The sequence below is a fragment of the Lonchura striata genome, chromosome 3 (genome assembly GCF_046129695.1).
Source record: "Lonchura striata isolate bLonStr1 chromosome 3, bLonStr1.mat, whole genome shotgun sequence".
Classification (NCBI taxonomy): Eukaryota; Metazoa; Chordata; class Aves; order Passeriformes; family Estrildidae; genus Lonchura; species Lonchura striata.
The window spans coordinates 61,150,252-61,170,480 of NC_134605.1; the positions used below are offsets into that span (position 1 = coordinate 61,150,252).

The window sequence follows — 20,229 nt, forward strand, 5'->3', positions numbered from 1 at the left end:
TGGTGTAGGACACCGTGCAGATCTGCTTATGGAATTTTGCAAAAGGAACTTTCTCTTCCCTAGACATGAACTCTGTGCAAACTCTGTCTAGTATGTCATTCTTGAATACTCTGTTTTAGGTGGATTATAAACATTTTCATTCTCAGTTTGGTGACATACATGCACATTTTCCCTTTCCTTTTTCTCTGGCCTTTCATAGTTCCACACCATGTATGTCTTGTACAGAGGGCAGGAAATAAGCACAGATTATAGCTCTTAGTGGCCTCAATCTCCCCTTTTCCACCTCCAACCCATTCACCTCCTGAGTGCAGTGTGAGCTGGTGAGACCCTGGCAGGCCTGGAAGGGTGTTGGCTGTTTGTGCTGTGGTGGTGACTCATCATAGGGCAACACTGGAATCTATTGTAATAAGGGGCTTTTGTTTGTTTTTGAAGTACTTGTCCCATATTTTGTATTTCAAAAAACAGACAACAAAGTCAATACAAATGCCCCTGTTATTCTAGAAGTGTCTTAGCAAAAGGAACTTGTGTTGTGATAAGCATTGTTATTTGGATTGATGTGCCTGACTTATTGAGAAGAGCATGTTACTGAGAGTTACTGAGGGAGAAGAGCATGCAAGAAATAGCTCCCCTGACTTTCACTAATTGTCTGTAGTCTAATTCTTATATAACTTTTCTAGATTAAAGAATACCACCTAAGTAATGTTGAATGCACTTTCACTGTCTCCTGCTATTGGGTTTTGTTTTTGAGTAGGAGGAGCAAACTTCAGGGCTGTGTGCCATGCATAGAGATAACAGCTGCTGCAGAATTGTATGCATGACATCTGTATTTTCTTGCCTTTATGCTCTGATTTTTTTTTTTTTTTTGACCAGGCTCTTTTGATTCCTTTGTTTCTTAATTCTCAAACCTTGATCTTTTTCTGAGATTGCCATGCTTTCTTCTCTCTTTTCCCAGCCTACTTAATGGCCTTGAGTTAAGAATGGAATAAAAAACTGACTGAGTGAGACAGGGCAGACATTACTGTGCTACATGGGAATTGTCTTTTTTTCCTCACATCATTTACATTTCTTCCATTTTTTCTTTCTCTCTGTCACTTCTCACAACTTTTGTTTGTGTGACCCTGAAAAGATGCCTTGCTATGTTATGCTAGATTGATTTAGTAAATCAAGTTTACCCAATTCATTCTGGAGCAATTATTTATTTTCTAAGTAATTTTAATTAATTTTTCTGACTGTTTTGGGCACAGTATTTACCCTTGTTGTCAGTGTTTGGACTGCTTTTGCTTTCAGAGTTTTTTTGTTTTTCATCTTTGATCTTGGTCTATTATTTTCAGTTTCCTCTGTGGTTTGGATAGCATGTTGCTTTTTGTTACACAGACTCTGAGACAGGTTTCATCTGAATAGTGACTTCAGGCTATGATTTGCTCTGACAGAAGGTGCTCTTGGGGGAAATTAGTTGTGTGGAGTAGTGATGTTTTTAGTGAAGAGAGGGGGAACACTGATGGGCGAGTTGTTTGCAGGTTTAAACTTTGTAAATGCAAGCCTGTGAACTGTGGTACAAGGCTGCGTGGGCACTGCAGTTGTGGTGGGCCCCAAAGAAACACTTCTGCTTGACTCTTGGAAGGTCTCTGTTTTTAAATAAACTAATAACAAATTTCTTCTCTAGGAGGATGCACGTTCGATGATGGTCCTGGGCCCTGTGACTACCACCAAGACCTGTACGATGATTTTGACTGGGTTCATGTCAGTGCTCAAGAGCCTCACTATTTGCCACCTGAAATGCCTCAAGGTGAGAAACCTCACAGATACTGGAGGATAAATTTCTTTATAAACTCAAAGCCTCATTGAATGTGACCTCAAGGCCATGGTCTGAAATCCCCACTTTAACTTTGGTGATGGAAATCATATAAAGGAACAAAAATAGTCAATATAGCAATCTTGGTAATTGAGAAGCCTTCTTAGACCAAATACCCCTTTAAAGCTGGGGTGAGGCATAGGAAAGGGAGAAAGGAAACCATAATTTCCTCTTTATTCTGTGTGGAATTCCTGTTGACTTGAAGTAAAATTCTGTGTTTTATATGACAGCCAATCTATTGATTCAATTGTTCAGGTAGGCACTAGAAGAAATGGTGAAATAAGGGATACAAGCAAAAACCCCAGACACTGATTCCTTCTTTCCCCTCCCCCCTCAACCTCCTATCATCTGCAGGTAATCAGAAAAGCTTGATTTATGGAAATATTGCTGTTGTTAATTACTATTTAGGACAGGTAATGAATAACTGAAGAGGCACAGCCTACATGACCTTGCCTGCTCACCTTTGATGAACAGCTTAATCGGCGCTTCCCAGACAGCATGATATGCTGAGAGAATGAAAGCATTTGAAATTCAGCTACATTTTCCAATTAATAATACATTAAGTAATTAATCATGCAGAGGAGGAAAAAAGGTCATGGCTATTTTATTTGTATCTAAAAGGTTTTGTGAAGTGAGGTATGTGTGGAGAAGGAATGAGAAATGTTGCCACACAGAAGTAACCTCACCTCTGCACCATTCCTTTCCCTGCATTTTGTGTACTGTTTTGAATTATTAATGGTGGTTGAGCCATATAATTTTACTTCTTAACTGCTAACTAGTGGGTTCCCCCTGCTTTGGAGTCACTGATACGAGCAGGTATTTCCATACCCAATAATTTGCAAAATAGGTTAATTAAGCAAGACCCACACTTTATTTACTGGACTTCTTGGTGCTTCAGTTTTGCATAAGGAAGAATAAATTAAAAAACTGCAACATTTGTGATGGTCTCATATTAAAAAAAGTTCAAAATAATATCTCCCCTAGTAAGGCTGAAATTAGTTACTATTCAGTTTGCATTTTTCAGAATGTACATGTTTTTTATAAAGGCTGGAGGTACCTTAACCATTTTGAGAAAACTTTGGTATTTTTAGACCTTTGGCACATCTTGTACAGGAAGAAGAGCAATTTGAGGAATTGTATTTTGAATGAATCTAAATGACAAGATAGCTTCTTGCTTATTCCAAATAACATATCTGTCATCCTTAGGGAGTTCTCAGAGTTAAATGACACAGTGCTCTCTGGCATATGATTTCTTCTCAGTTCTGCTATAGACTCCTTTTTCTCTGAGAGTAGCACATGTATTCTTTCAGAGCACATGTATTCTTTTTTTCATTTATATGCAAAATTGTGGCTGCTCAATAAAATCTATCAGAATAAAGGAATTTTTCAAAGATAGACCAAAAGAGATACAGAAGAAATTCTGGTTATTTTTTCTTCCCTTGGTTAGAATGCTAGAATTCTTGTATCAAGCTTATGTTTGGTGACTGAGATACGGACTGAAACTAAGCCTCAAATCTGTTCTGATCTGATGAGCTTCCCCTTAAGAAGTTCAGAGTCTTCAGATTGTGAAGATGCATCCCATGCATAAATATTCAGGTTCATTTGTGTTTGAAATACCATGGTTTTAAATTAAGTCTGAAAAGGTAACATGGGTCTAGAATGAGTGTCAAATTCTTCTGGTGGATCTGCAGGAAATCAAACAACAAGAGGTTTAGGGGAAAGCATAAGAGAAATAACTCATTCAGTCATCTGCTGTGCAGTGTTTTAACATTGGTGACCCTGATTACTGCTCATGAAGAAGTTACCGAAGTAGAATTAGATGTGTTAATGAAAGTATAGGTGAAATACCACTGCAGTTTTCACATTGAAAAATGCTGTATTGTACAACCTGTAGAAGAAGGTAGGAATCTCTTAGGGATCACTTTGTCCTGCTCCGTCTGTGACAGATAGCAGAGAAGGGAAGGAGTACCCAGAAAAACTAAGCAGCAAAGAAACTGAAGTCGTAGGGTAGGGGCTGTTTTCTCCCCATCTCTTCTTCTCAGAATCTATAGTCCTTCAGCTATAAACCTCTGATGGGCTCCTTCTTTACATGGCACATTTTTGTAGTGTTTTGGGCCCTTGTCTTTTACATCTCTTTGAATACAGTAAAGTGGGGCTCCAGGTACAGATTTGTCTTGGGAGGAGCACTGTTTTACCACTGTGATAACAAGAGTGAGTATGCAGCTCTAACTTCACCACAATCACAGAGAATCATGGCATTTATAGAGGATTATACTTAGTTTTCAAATGACAGTTTGCAGTCTTCAATACCTTCAGATAAAAAAAAAAAAGCCCAAACAACAAGACCCCCCAAAATAAAGCATGCAAGAGAGAACAGGACATGTGAAAAATAGTAATAGGGGGAAAACTGACAATTGCTAATGTTATGGCAAGTGCTAAATTGAAAAGCGCCAATGTTTTACTTTTGATTCAAGGGGGGTGGTAGTTAAAATCAATGTTGTGCTTTGGAGAGTGATGATGAATAATGGGAAATTTCAGACCTAATGGTATGTGCTTCAGAGTGCTATGAAAATATGAAAACTTCTCCTAATGGAAAACATTATACCAGTGTACAGTAGTAAATGCTATTGGTAAAGCAAGTGTAATTACCTCTGAGTAATTAACACAACTTCAGATTTTTTTTTTTTAGACTGACCTACATTGTATTTCTCAAGCTGTGAGCAAAGGCAAAAGCCACTTATCTTCTGTTATGGGAAAAATAAATGCAGTACAAAATGGTTTAAAAATAAAGCGAACACCTAAAGCAGGGCTTGAGTACAGATTTAAATACCAACTTGTAACTGTCTGAATTGCAGCGTACATGATAAAATCTTTGGATTACTTATTAAGACCTGGGAAAACATCTGACTTCCCATATTAGCTTTCTGAGAGCACATAAAAGCGACAGTGCTAGATCAAGCTAAAGATCTGCTGATTTTGAGTGTAGCCATTAGCAGTTGCCTAGGCAAGAAGTTGTAACAAAAAAGTGCTGATCCATGCCCTGACTGCTCTCGTACTTTCCAGCTGTTTGGCATTTAGAAATATTCTCAACTAGAAACAGTCCTTATTTATAATATTCTTAAGGAGGCTATGGTTTTGCCCTGTCAGTCTTGTCTTACTGTGTGTAGGCTCTTTGAAGGCTCTAGTATCTGCTTTGGGCTAAAACAGGTTTTGTTATGGAACATGGGAAAATGCACCTCTTTTCTTTTGGACTTGCATGTGACTTCTCTTTCAAACCTGTTGATCTTATTAACAGGAAATGTGCAAAGTTGAGTACTAGTGGTCTACTCCACCATTCATTTTTTAAAAAAATACCTCTTAAATAAAACACAGACTTTTCTCCAGGCCATCATTCCAGGTCAAATAGTCCAAGACTACTGAAATGTTCCATAAGTGAAAATGGTTCTGCAGCTGTACACTTGCACTTTGTGGGAGGCAGGGCTGGTAAAAAAGTGTTGTATTTTTGTAGACATGGTGACAAAAAATGAAGTCCAAATATTTACCTTGTGTTCTTTGTCGATCTAAAGAAAGACATCTTATAGAGGTTCAAACAAACCCTTTAGAGCATGTATTATGTTTTCATGTGTGCTTTTTTTAATATTATGCTATACAAGATAGAAATTGGAGAATGCTCTTAAGCAGAAATCCAATTTTGTCTATGGATATTTTCCAGTTATTTTAGGGGATTATTCATTGTGTGCGGATAACTTAATTTTGCAGTAGACAGAGTAAATAATAGTACTTTCTTATACCACTGGAGATGTGCAAATAGGGATTTTATCTGTATTAATAATACATTTACTGATGGTTTTACCCCTAGGTAGAGGAGATAGTTTATTTACCCTGTTTGCCTTGCCTGTTAAAAGCAACATTATTCTGAGGCTATGCAAGGTCAGGGCATGAGAGCTTGTAATGGGCTGTGTGATGGGAGCCACTTAATGAAGGATTTTTTAAATGTAAGGGCTGTTACCCTCCTGGTTACAGAAGCATTTTGAAGAATGTCTAAATTATAGTGGAAAATACTGATGTGCTGAGATGGACATCTTATTTCTGATCTCTCAGATGGATAATGTGCCTAGATTGGATGTGTGCTAATTTTTTAAAACTGATTTTATAGAAATATGAGTAAACTAAATTAACAGCAGCAAGGGAAGTCTTAGTTGCACTTGTCATCTAGCATGACTAAAAAAACCCAGAATAAATCTTTAAAGGTGTTCCTTAGTAATATAGAGTTTTGCAAATTACAACTTTGTTACAATGAAGAAGATTGCAGAAATATTTTTTTTATTTTACAGAAATTGTATATAACCTTTTATGCCTTCCCATTGAAGAATAAAGTTAAATTCACTACTCTGAAAAAAAGAAAAAGAAACAAAACAATCCTGAAAAGTAAAACAACACATTCTGGTTTGGGCTGGTATTTTGGGGCAAGCCTACCCAGCTATTTCAGAAGGGAGCATGTATATGGTGAAATGTATTGGAGATGGGAGGAAATGTGTTGACAAAAAATCTTAGGCTGTACTTTCATGATACATGAACCTTTTTTTATGGTTTTTAGGTAGAATGTCTGACTGCTCATTACCACATCCTGTCATACCCAGAGGCATTCTCATATTTCTACTTTCTCTCAGTTGTTTTGCTATGAATATGGTTGTGTACTTGTGTGGATTGGAAAAAAAATAAAAAAAGTATGCAGTTATTGGTTATCTAGTTCATTGTGCATCTGTAAAAAGATTTGCTATGCTCCTGCAGCTGATGAGGACCTGGTGGCTTGAGTGGGTACAGGGCTTGTGTAAACCTCTAAGGCACCTGAAAGAAATATGAAAATTGCATCCTTAGATTTGCGTGAAAATTAAATGTTCCTGTACAAATAGTGTTGAGTATTTGTTGTGATCTGAAAGGTCAGTTGTGGTCTATTTAAGTTCTGCCTTGTACAGAAAGGAAATAAGTTTTGTGTCACCTGCATGATGCAAAATGAATTTCAGCACAGGACCAATGTAAGCGTTTATGAAATGTATAACTGAGAGAGGGGAGACAAAAGGTCATGAAATCTGTGTTTTAATATAGATTTCATATGGATGTAGCTCAGGAAGGAAAGCTGTAATGTAAATGTCCTACAGATGAGACTTCTGGCCTTTTACTTCACTTAAACCTGAATTTTTCTCCCGTAAAAATGAATCCACTAACCCATGAATAAATTTAAATTATGTGGATGTGTAAGGGTATAGTCAGACGAAAGCCAACCATGAAGCAGTGTCTAGTGAAAAAAAAAGTGTATTTCTTGAGGCATGGATAGGATTGAGATCTCAGCAGCAGGAGAGCCCTCACCATGTCCTGGGTTACCGAGCCCTGCTGCTCCACACATGATGTGGCAGCTTGCTGTTTTGTGCTACAGAAGGGTGAAGTTCAAGCAGGGTCTCTTTCTGGATCCCTTTTTTTTAATAGGCAGGTGAACAAAGTTTACTAGTCCACTGAGTAGCTGAGAACTGAATTTTCAATATTTTGTTGCCCTATGATTTGCATTGTTGGTGTAAAGATCAGAGAAACTGAGGAAGGGAATTTTTTGACTAGATCATAGATTGGCAAATGCTATCCAGGAATGTAGTGGTTTTAGAATTTGATAATTGAAAGCTTATCTGGGTCATTACATTGTAAGATAAATCCAAAATCCTGGGTCTGTGTTTGGGGCTGCTAAGAAATTCTGATTGTCGTTCTCCTTTTTACAGTTCTTTATGTGATAGGATATATATGTTTTATTTAAAGTGGCTTTATTCTTTTTTCTTCGATGCTTAAGTCTTAATATTCTCCTTCACCCCAAATGTTGACTGATATTTATTTTCTGTTTAACTTGTCAATGCATTGCAGAGCTCAATTTATTTGAAGCACTTCCTTCATCCGAAAAACATATTTTCATGCCTTCCTTGTTCAGTAAGCTTTGTGCTTGCTTTTTTTTTGTCTGTTAGTAGCATCTTTAACAGAAAGAAACCTACCTTGTTAGTCCAGTGCAATTAATGTCTGCCTAAAGAACACGTGTAAACCTCCTGATCCTATTTGGCTCATTCAGTACAGTGCACTATCCATCTGTTGACCAATTCCAAGGATTCCCTGTTCGCAAATACACTTGGTATAAAGTGAACAGTGGAGGAGTACAGGGAAGGATTTATAGATATTGCACAGTGTATCAGTACTTTTGTACATTTAGATAAGCCATTTTTTTTGTCAAAAAATTTAGGCGTGAGTTTAGTAACAGTAAAGTTTTTGTGGTAATAGCAATAACTTTGGCATAGGAGTAACAAATGTTTTGGGTTTTCATTCATTGACACAGATTTCTTGCTGAATTTACACTAAATAAATTACTTCACCTTCAAGGCCAACTACTATACCTGCTTACCTACACTGATTTGGTTGGATTTGCTTTTTCTTTTCCTTTTCTAAGTTACAATACTATTTGGTTCAGCCTTATCCCTTCCATCCAGTGTATAAAATTCAGCCTTCTGAGAAACTTCTTTTTCCTTTTTCTGTTTTTTTTTTCCTAGTTCAATATTTGAAATATATTAGGATGTTGCTCTGAGTCTGGACTACTAAATTAAAACAAAGGGAGAAATCTGTTTGTTATAGATAATTTCAAAGTAGTAGGTCAATCTTGGACAAATCTACCTTTGCCATCCTGTTACCATCAGAGCATTTTTAGCAGTCTTCCTGTTTGTTACAGTCTTCTGTTGAGTGCTGCAGCTTTCTAGCTTCTGGTATCTGTATCTCAAGGACTTCAAATGGGATTGGTCAGCACTGTGGGCAGGGAGAAATGACCAGTTCTGGTCAACTCTTGCTACTCTTGGTCAGAAGCCTGGGCTGTAAAGTGGAAGTGTTTCGTTGCTTGTATAAAGTTAGCTGCTGCTTCGGTATTTGTGAATGCCAGTCAGAGGCTTTACCTGGAACTTCCATTTTGGTAGCAATGTGAAGGGTGAACAAAAAGCAATATGGTGCTGTGCTGGCCTTTCAGAATTGATGGGAAAACAGTGTTGAATAGCACATTGGTAGCCTGGAAGGGGCTACAGGTTATTTGAAGCATTTAGAAGCATTCAGATTATGCAAAGCTAGAAGACCAAAGCGCAGCAAGGAGAAGTGCTTATTTGGTTTCTCACAGCTTACCTGCATGGAGAGGAACAAGCCCTACTTTGACTGTTGTGTCTGCTTGTTGTACAGTTGTCCTACCATCATTTTCACTCTCAGCCTGCTCGTGTGTGTGTGTAAATGTATTTATTTTTTTCTCCTGAAGATAGCAGTTGCCTCACCTTCAAATTTTCTGGGCTATTTTGGAGTGCAGTGGAGGGTCAGACCCAAGTTAATGTACTGCTGCTTTTCACATGGCTTCACTCAGTTCAGAGCATGTTTGTGTGCTTCTGTTTACAGAAGAAGGCATAGGGTCAGCACATCTGGTAACTTTGAAACCTCTGTTTAGCACCCTTTGGCTGGACCCTCTCATAGAAAAGATAAAAAACAGACAACTAGCATATGTGAAGTTATTTTATGTTTGCATAGCTGCTTCTGTTTGCTGTAAGTGTAGGTGGCATCCTTCTCTGTCCCTGTCTATGTCTGCTCCTGTTCTTTAGCTTTAACATTTCTGTAGATTGCCCTGGCTGGAAACCTTTTTGCTCTGCATTCAGCTCCCACTCACCTGTGTGTAATTTTTTAGCAGTAATATACCACATCTTGACTTATAGGAGATGGAGAAGAAGCCAGATTAGAAGTAGAGGAAAAAAGTAAAATAATTTTACTACTTGGAAGAGGATAAGTAAAAACAGCACATAGGAACTATTTGGGGAGGAGAGTGAAGGACTTGATGTATGAAAAAGACTGGTGTTCAGACAAGACAGAAAAAAGCCCTGTGATAGAATGAGTAATGTACAATGGTGGCTAATGCATATTATTCCAAAGCAGTAAATTTCAGAAAGAAATGCCATGTATTTCTGTTGCTAGAGTGCTGAGGTAACCCTTTGTGCATGGGTACTTCCCCTTCCCTGGGCTAACTTCTGACTTTGGTCACAGCAAATACGAAGCGTCTTCATGGAAGGGAAGCTGTGGGATTCTTTGAATTCACTGCAGAGTAAGAGCATTCCCAATTTAGTACAGGATATGCTATGCAACTGTAAACTAATATCTGAATTACCTACAAATCTATAACCTGAGCAATGGCAATCCTAACAACAGAAGAAGCAATGCCTATTAAAACAAACAAAAACCTGTAAATAAGATGAGATAAAATTCAGTAAGCCAAATAATAGCAAAAAAAAAAAAAAAACCAAAAAAAAAACCACCAAAAAAACCCAAACAAACAAAAAACCCCAAACCAAAACAAACAAACAAACAAAAAAATCAAAGGGAAGTGATGCTTTACTGAATGTTTTCTGTGTACAGTGCCTGAAATTTTCCTATCTGCTTAAATATTGATTTCTGAGCTCCAGCATGTAATATATGTTCCCATATTCCCTTTTTTATATTACATGCTCAGCATGTAATATATGTTCCCATATTCCCTTGTGCTTTTGCTGCAGGTCGATGCTGATGCAGCAGTCATTGATGTTTGTTAATAGTGACTACAAGTGCAGTATTAATAAAATTATTATTTTACAGAACAGATTTTGAGTCAACTGAGAAGGTTCAAACTTTTCTTATGTTGTAGTAAGCAAATGAAAATTACTATCGGAAAACTGCAAAATATTTAATTTGTGCATTTCTATCATTACTTGTCATAGATACTTGTTCAGTTTGATTTTTTGAGCTAGTTAGTAAGGTTTGTGTAATCCCTTTTTCCTTTTTTTTCTTCCTTTTTTATTTTCTTCTCTGTCACTCTCTCCCACACCCGAGCCTCTTTGCTGGGATTATTTTTTCCCTTTCCCACCTTGCTACATAGAAACATCTTGAAAAGGAAAATCTATCTTATGAGGGTTACACAAATCTCATTTCTGAGCATGTAGGCTGTGAAGAAGCAGTTGCTGAGGTGGTGCTTATTAGGGAAGGAGCAGGTTTGTGTCAGGTACAGGAACAGATTCAGCTGTGTTGCTTTGCTTTGCCTTGTATGTGATGTTTGTGTTTGTTTCTGAATCTTGTTTAATCATTAGCATGTGTAATGTTGCTTCCACACTCACAGCGACATTCAAAGATGTCTTTTTTATTTTTTGTCTCATCTCCTCCTGGGCTTGAAAGAGCAATCTTATTTAAGTATGTTTTAGAGTAAAGTTTAAAATATTACTAAGAAATGAAATCCATTAAGTACATGACCCACTAGAAAAATATTACTTTTAAAATGAAATACGTTATTTCATTCCAAAACATGTTGCTTCTGTCCTAAGAGGGGTGGACTTTTCTCAGATTTAAACTGTAGTCAAAATCAGCAAGCAGGAAAACTTGAATTAGATCATACATTTTTAATTTGTTTGGCATTTTACATACTGTCTATCTTGCAGAGGAAAAAAGCATATTTTCCCCATCCCCTCTATCCCCCCCGCCCCCATCACCTCAGCAGACTGGAAAAGCACCTGTCTTTTATCAGAACCCTACTTCTATTCAGACTCTTCTAGGCTGGAGAGCTATAATTAAGTAATACTCTGACGTAATAAAAGCTCAAGGGTGTGATTTTTTTTTTTTTTTGGTGGTGATTTTGCTTCTTATTCCTTGAAGAAAAGAAACATTTGATTCTTATTTGTTTCAGAGGAAACAGCTTTTAAAGCTCCCAGTCTGTTCTGCAGCTTTAGGGGAAAAAATGTGGAACTTAGAAGTACACTTACAATGTAGAGTGCTGGACTACCCCAAGGTATTCCAGTTAACCTTGTGTTCCTCGGGTGGGAGAGATGACCCAGCTCTCCATCTGTTGCTGAGTTAGCAAAACTGCCAAACTTTTTGTATTCTTCTGTCTCTTTAAAGAACAATTCTGAGGATTTGACAGCTATTTAGTCTGTTTGGGATCAAACTATTCTTAGCTTCAAAAAACTAGCCTTGTATAAACATGAACCAGACATACTCTACTCTTTTAGAGAAAGTCAACAAACAGTATGAACTAAGCAGCTTTCTCGTACATTTGTGTTCTCAACTTATTCCCATGAATGAAGGATCAGTAAGCACAAGGCATACAAACAGAAGAAGCTGTTGTCATTAATTTTTCTTCTATGGTATAGCTGACATCTGCTAATACAGCCTTTACCTTCTATCACCTTCTCCATTGTGTGTGTCAGGCTTATGGCTGGCTTTGAAATGTCCCAACTAGTGAACTTCCTTGAAAGAAATAAAGAAAATATGCAGCTGAGTGACATTAGCAAGTGTCCCTTGTACTTGCAGTAGAGATGGCTTCTTGTGTCTGCTGGTTACAGTGCATGGGAGCAGGTTGCCTTGGCTCCAGGCTTTGTAGGTGGTCTCTTATCACTTTCCTCCAGACTGGCATTAAGAGCTCTGCTTTCCAATTAGACTGCAGTTGAAGGTAGATATTAAGCCAGTATAAGTTTCCAATTAGGCTGCAGCTTCACAGGTCACAGTGAGCCAGCCTAATACCCTACTGTTGAGTAAAGGGATTATTCTGCTCATCTTTACTCCCTCTCCTCCCTTGCCCTCATGTTTCAGCTAGCTTCCTCAGCTAGCTTTACTTGTCAGAGCTCATGGAGAGCTGATACAACTCATTATCCCTGAGAAAATGTTGTTGTTTTTCTGGATTCATCTGTTTTAGTGAATTGACTTGACTTAAGTCTGACAAACATCACAGCCAGCAGCACAAGGGAATGAAGGAGCTGAAAGGATGAGTGGCATAAAAACAAGAGGAGAGGCAGACACATGGAGTTGTTAAGTCATGTCACCTGTAAGCTGTAAACAGCAGTTTGTGTTGTGAATTTTGTGATAAATATAATCTTAATTTCCACCCTGTCAGCCCCAAGGTTTTCCTTTCATGATGCCTTTGTATTGGATCTTGGAACCAAGAAAGATCCTGGAACCAAGAAAGAGTCTGTTTCTTGGAACCAAGAAAGAATCTGTTATGAGACAGTGGATATTCACACTTGTGTCTAAGTGCTCTCTCCAAATGTGGAGAACCATGTAAGCAGCTTCTTTGTAGGATTCAGACAGGTACATACTTTTAAATATGTTGATTGCACATTGTTGGAAAACATCCTCTGCTGGAATTAATTTAGTTTATAAGGAGGAGGAGGTTACCACCAAGTGAGAAATATTGGCCACCTGGGAGCAGATGACTGCATGAAGACAGCTGCTGTATCAAGCCTATTCAACAATGAGGTATTTGTGCAATGGCTTAAAGAAACCATGGGAAAAGTGTACAATGAACTTCTTAGACAAAAAGTCTGATTCCCTCTAGATAGAATTTTGCAACTCAACCAGCTGACCTAGTTTGAAAAAAAATCCTTAAAATTACTATGTAAATTTACTTACATTGTATGAAATTCATGTTACTCACAAGGTACACAATTTATTTTGCATATATAATTTATATTTATATAAAATTATATTCATGTAATATTCATGTGGAATTGATATGAAGTTTTTGATTAAGGAGTGTGAAAGAAGCAAAGTTGCTAAATAGTGTACGTAGCTTATGGGTAAGGATCAAAGAATAAATCAGCACAGGTGATTTTGCTATGAGTGTCTTGTATATTCTATCAAGAGCAGGAAACAGATGAAGCCCTCTTTATGCAGTTGGTGAAAGCCTCACAGTCAGAGACGCTGAGGGACGCTACCTTCGCCAAGAAGGAAGAGCTGTTTGAGTCTGGTTAAGAGCAGCAGTTTCAGCTGAAACAATCATGAGCTTGAGTTTGAGAGAAGTCCCCAGGGCTAACAGCAGAATTACAGACTTGAATTTTGAGGAGCAGATTTTGACCTCTTCAGGCAGTTGCTTTGAAGGATCCTGTTGGGAGATACCCTGAAGGGCAAAAGGGTTCAAGAAAGCTGGTTGATCAAGGACAACTTCTTGAAGCACAGGGATAGACTGTTGCCTTCCAGAGAGCTAAACAGGCACGGCGGAATGGCATTATGGATGAACAGAGCCTGTGCATCAAGAGTTCACAGAGACAGAAGCAGGGAGAGGCCACTTTGAAGGATATGGAGACATTGCCTGCTCATAATAGGGATGGAGTCAGGAAAGCCAAAGCTCAGCTGGAATTCAAGCTAGAAAAGGACCTGGAGTACAATAGGAAAGCTTTCCTCCATAGGTACACTGGCAACAAGAAGGAGGCTAAGGAGAGTGTAGACCCACTGATTAGTGAGATTAGGGACAAAACAGAAAGGATGTACTTGATGCCTTCTTTGCTTCAGTTTTCAGAGATAAGGACTTATCACCAAACCTTTCAGGGTCTTTGAGGGTGAGACTGTATCTGAGGAGATGTGGACAGAGGGATCACTTAACCACTTGGACATTCACTAGCCTGTGGGACCAGGTGGAATGCAACCATTGGTAGGCAGATATTGTGATACAGCTTTCTCTTATCTTCAAAAATTCATGGCACTTGTGGGAAGCTTTGCAGGACTGGGAAATGACAGCATCACATCAGTTCTTAAAATGGATTAGAAAAAGGATACAGGGAACTACAGATCATTATAGAAACAGTTTCCAAACACATGAAAGGCAAGAAAGGGAGCAGCCAACGTGGGTATTGTTCTCTGTAGTATGCAGTGAACCAGGTAGCATGTGTCCCATATCTTGGCTTTAGTAGGCCTGCAACACTGTCTTTCATAGTTTACTTTTCTCTGAACTGGGGATATATGAGCTCGGCAAATAGATAATAAGTGCAAAGTTGGCTGAACTCCCAGATGCAAGGCTGTGATCAGGGGTGCAAAGTCCTTCTGGTGGTCAGTTTTATGTCTTTAGTGTGCTGGAGGGCAGGGCAGGCCTTGAAGGGTCATGGACAGGTTGAAGAATTAGACTGACAGTCCTGGACTAGGTAGCTGAACAATGGCTTTGCAGAACCTGGGAGTCCTGGTGGAGCTTGAACCAGCAGGACATCTTCCCAACAAGAAAGGCTAGCAGCCTCCTGAGTCTGCTAGAGTGCTGGATTGCCTAATCCTTCTCTCCTGTTCAGCACTGGTGAGACACATCTGAAGTACTGTGCCTGGTTCTGGGCTCCCCATGATGAGGAAGACATGGACATGCTGGAATGAGTCCAGCAAAAGGCTACCAAGCTAATCAAAGACTGGATCGCAGGACATTCAAGGAGAGACTGAGAGGACTATCTATGTATGCTCAGCCTGGAGGACAGAAGACTTGAAGAGGACCTTATTTGTGGTCAAGAAATGCCTCATTGGAAGATACAAGAGAGGTAGAGCCATGCACTTTTCCCATGGTGATGGGATGAGGGGTAGTGGGGACAAGTCAGAATATGGAAAATTTTGGTTTGTTCTTTTTAATGAGTGATAAAATCAGAGGAGATGCCCAGAGGCATGACAGGCCTGCTACATAGTCTGATCTGAGCAGTGTGTTGGACTAAAATGGCCTCCAGAGGTGCCTTCTGACTTGAACCACTCTGACTTCATGAAAACATTTATAAGCATGTTGATTAGGAATTAATATAAATTAAGAACTAGAAAACTAAGATGATGAAAACTAAATAGGAAAAATAGAGTGAGTTGAACAAGATGGAAAATGGTGTGGGTTTTTGCCTGCCACAAATCAGTAGTAGGATCTGGAAGTTCTACTCAGGAATAGAAGATGTGCAGTAATCCTTATTCTAGCAAGAATGTATTTGCTTTGGGTGATAATGTATCTTCTTCTCCCACGGGTAATTGGGATACCAAATGGCAACTGCTGAAAAAGAAATACATGTTAAATCGGCAGGACAGGACAATATCCATACAGAACATTTTGAATGAAACCCTTGTTTTAAGAGTCATTTAAGATGACCTAGATTTTTTTTTTTTTTTAAGACTTTAGTAACTTTTTAAAGACTTTAATAACTTTGAAGACGTTATTCCAAGTTTTTGTGCTTTTCATGTTTCAATGTGATGGTGAGCTTGTTGACGTGATGTTGTCATTTTATGACCTAGGATTTTTTAAAGACCAGACTATCCAAAACTTTTGGTTCTTTTTAAAATAATCTGCTTGGGAAGCAGTTGATATGATATTGACAGTAGAGTAATATCAAGGGATGAATGAGGCTTAAAGGCGGTAGCATAAGTAGATTTTATCATTGTTTCATGAAGGTAGTGTTTTATTCACAGAGTAATTTTTGTTTTGGTATCTGCTCAGCCATTTATGGCTAACTCTGTTTTTGGGACTGCAGGTTGAAAAACCATGACTTAAAAGGCTTCGGGAGTGACAGGAAATTTTACAGCTGTGTACAGACATAAATACAGTTGGAGTATAAATTGTTGGTGGGCAGATGTAATTGCGTCTGTAGAGAGCATTTGCCCTTGTGATGTTGTCTGTTTCAAAACCAGATGCTGAGAAATGGGGGCAGTCAACAGTGTGAAGGATTTGGAAAGTGCCTTTTGTTGAGACTGAAGAAGGAGTCTGTTGAGTCAGCCTGGAAGAAATTTCAACTCTTGTGGGAAGGGCCAGAGTGGCTGCATGAGAAAAAGGTTTAATTGGTGATGGCTATTGTACCCAGCCACCAAAGACACTGTGTCTGGCGACTGCAAGCAGAAGTCATATAAAATCTTCTCTGCCCTATTTGAAACATTTCTTTTTTTGCTGAGGGAAGTTAACATTAAAACAATTTGGATTACTTTAGATTTTCTTGTTGCTTGTTTTGTCACTTTTTGGTTTTCAGTGACTGTAATTGGCCTACTTCAGATCCTAGTTTTGTAGCTTGTTTATGTATTTATTAGTTTCCACAAGTGAAACTGAAAAAAGAACTATTTATTCAGTCTGAAGTGGAGAAATGATTGCATGAATGTGTGTTATGAAGGTGCAAAATGAGTAATGAGCTGGAATACAAACCCCTGAAGGCAGCTAGGCCTGTCTCTGGGGAAGAATGTAGTTTATTCAGCCAGGAAGTTGCTCAGTGGAAAGATTTATTTACTTATTAATTTTCATATTTTCAGAGTATGGCAGCATTTTAAAGTTTGTACCACAGATTGCCAAAATTTTCAGATTTGTAAATTGGGAAGTTGTGGTGTGGTCAAAAGTTTGGCACCATCTCCCCTCACCAGCCCAGAGCTCCTCCAGTCTGCTAACCTGTCCTTCCCATCTTCTAAAATCAATTACCTTCTCCATGTTCTTCCCCCACTTCCTTGAGACAGGTTCTTTTTGCTCCAAGGCTCATTCAGATCTGAGATCTCAGGGGCTGACCCCACCTGCTCTGTGCACCAGCAAGCAGGTCTGAAGAGTGGAGCTGGGACCTGCTGCCATGGCTGTGGTCACTCTTGAAACCATATGTACCTTGAAACTTCGTTCTTCTTTCGCCTCTCTTTCTCCTTGATCCATTGATCCATTGCAGGTGTGATCCCCAGATGTGAGAGGTCTTAGCACTGCTGGAGAGTCATATCAATGCCTCCTTGAGGGACCTGCAGTATTTGTATACTGTTGCATATTTTTAATATAACATTTATATATTTAAAGAAGGCTTCAATAAGATTTTCAGAAATAAGCATTGCATACAAAGATACAAAGTTGCCCAAGCTGTACCTTCAGCTTCTTGGTTGTGAAACTTCATGTATTATTTAAAGCTTGTTTTAGAGCTAGCAATGTTCTACAATTTCAGCCTTTTAAGATAGAGAGCAAGAGAGTGTTTTCTTTGTCACGACAGCTGTGGCAGGTATGTATTTCGTGAACAGGCCCTTGTTAAGCCAGGGATTTGAACAGATACCTCAGGTAGGCTTCCTGATGTCAGCTGATTGGTTACAAGATAACAAGTGAAAATTAGGAATTAATAGATGCTTTAATTTTTCCGTGACTAAATCAGAAATAGTGGTGTCATGGGGAGACAACACATCCAAACACTCCATTCAATGTATTCTGCTTAACTTGGGCACCAAGCTCCCTTACCAAGAGGAGGGAAGCAGTATTCTTTCAGATCTGTGCTGTTTCCTATTGACTTCTGAGAAGGCAACTGGGAAAAAAAATCTTTGCTGCTCTTTTTTGAGTCATGTGCTGTTTCTGGATTGCTTGCAGACTTTAGCTGACTTTGCTGCTAGGAGAAACTTTCAAATATATCTAACTTAAATAGATGAACATTTATCTTCCATGTGCTTTGATAGCTTCTCCTAAAACATTTCCTGTTAACAAAGATATTTGCATGTAAATGTTTATCTCTTGCATTCCATCTGCTCCATCTCTTTCATCCTTAACTCAAATTCTAATTATGATAGCATTTATCATTTTTCCCCAAGGAAACTGTGGTATCACTTATATAGGATCTAACATTTCTGCAGCAATATTTGAAAAGGTAAATTTGAAATTTTACTTGTTTCTTTTCTTAATAGAAGTTTGTTCTGTACAGGGAATCAAATTTCATGGTTAAGTGTGTAAAAGAGTGAACCAGAAAGTATTTTTCACCTTTTCTCTAGTTCAGCAAAAGTACTGTTGAGTGAGATGCAACAAAATTGATGCTTGCCTTAATGTGTAGGATTGAATTTAACAGATAAACAATGTTTATTTACTGTAAATCTTGATGTTGTTCAAGTGTGGAGTAGTTTATATTTTTTTTTTTTTTCATGTGTCCTGCATTTAGCTTTTACTTACACAGTTAAATAAAATAGAAAAAAATATTTGTTGTAAAAGTAATGAAGAAAATAATTAGTATCTTGGACAAAATTAACTTATGCATGCTGGAATATTGGGGAACTAAAACATACAATACATTTGGAATATCCTAGAAAATTCCTGTTTAATGATTTGTGTAAAAGCTTTTATAATTTACCTACCCATGGTCCTTTAGGTAAGTGCTCCAGATACTTCAACATGTTTGCAGGAGGGATCATTATAGAACATATTTCACTGTGTTAGTCCAGTTGCAGATGGATTTTTATGGAAACAACCATCCCTAAGTTGTAAAACAGCTGCTTTGGGGGTGTGGAGAGTGCCACATCCCCATTACCTGTTTGTCTTCCTCCCCTGTGAGACTCAGCATGACTTGTTAGAAATGTACTGAAATCTTTTGTGGGTGGTTGACCATTACAATCGAGAAAATTGACTTAATGGAAAAGAAAGAACTGAAAGTGTCAGCTGAAAATAAGATCTCTTGTGTCCTTCCATCCCTTCCTCCAAATATAAACTGTAAACTGGGACTACAGGCTCTTTGTCTCATGATTCGCTTCTCTTTAAAATTCTACAATTGTACAGTTACAAAGAAAAAGAAAATCCACTGTTAATATAAAACTGAAAGTTGTAGTCAAGGAAGTTTATTGACAAAAGCATAAGATCGTAAGCTAAGGGACTGAATGTTTAAATTACATGGCAAGTTTCGTAAATATTTTATGATTTTGTCTAAATGTTCATATTTTAAAATAAAGTTTGAGGAAAAAACCAAAAGCATGATCTAATCTAAAATGCAAATATTTTTAAATGTAGACTACTATACTGGTCTGCTCTCAGATAATTTAAAAATATTATGGAATGTTTAATGTGAAACATAAACCTAATGTTGCTGTTAATTTATCATTTACCACAGCAAAGTCTTTGTTCTGCAATATCATCAGCATATTAGTTCCCTGTAATATCTAAACCACTATATATCTTGGAAAAAAAAAAAAACTTTGATCAAAGATCTGAACTTGAAATAAATGCATTAATTTTTTCCCTTAGACTTGATAGGATAGTGAATATTTTTTGTGTTAAATAAGAAAGTTAATTTTAGTATTTTAAAAAACATACAGTAATTTGCATGCTTCCCTAATGCCTCTGTACTTTATTGAAATTTATGATAGAAAGTAAAATTACACATAATGATATTTGTCTTTGACCTTACAGGTTAATAAGAACTACAGATACTTACCATTTTATTTCGTTGTCTAAAATGATGAAAACCATTGATTTTGTACTTTGTAATTTCATAGTCATCCCTTCCCCTTTTTGCTCTGACTTATCTCCATCTCTCTCCCACTCTTCTGAAATGCTTTTAGCTACCCTTGCACAGATAGGCACAAGGTCATAAAATAAAAGTACATCTGAATCTGCAGACACATGATGTGGGTGTTTCACAATCAGTTTGTTTGCTTACATTAATACATATGCACAAGATCCCAAGGATCTTGCTATTTCTTTCATTTCTCTCCCTCCCTCAAGTACCTTCCTATGTGCTAAATGAGACTAAGTGATGCACTAAGGAAGCCTGAGGCAAAAGAACTAGCATTTTTCATACATATTTGCACTGCTTATCAAAAAAAATTAATGACTCGAGTTTTAATCTTCT

At 37.9% G+C, this 20,229-nt stretch overlaps 1 protein-coding gene across 11 annotated transcripts in view; it reads left to right on the forward strand.

Moving 5' to 3' along the window:
• PTPRK (protein tyrosine phosphatase receptor type K) overlaps positions 1-20,229 on the forward strand; it is a 376,330-nt gene that overhangs the window by 80,613 nt on the left and 275,488 nt on the right. For all 11 annotated transcript variants that reach the window (XM_021547162.3, XM_077782215.1, XM_077782216.1 and 8 more), the window contains exon 2: positions 1,664-1,786. In XM_021547162.3, coding sequence (XP_021402837.2) covers positions 1,664-1,786 — 123 coding nt within the window. The remainder of the gene's footprint in view (positions 1-1,663; positions 1,787-20,229) is intronic.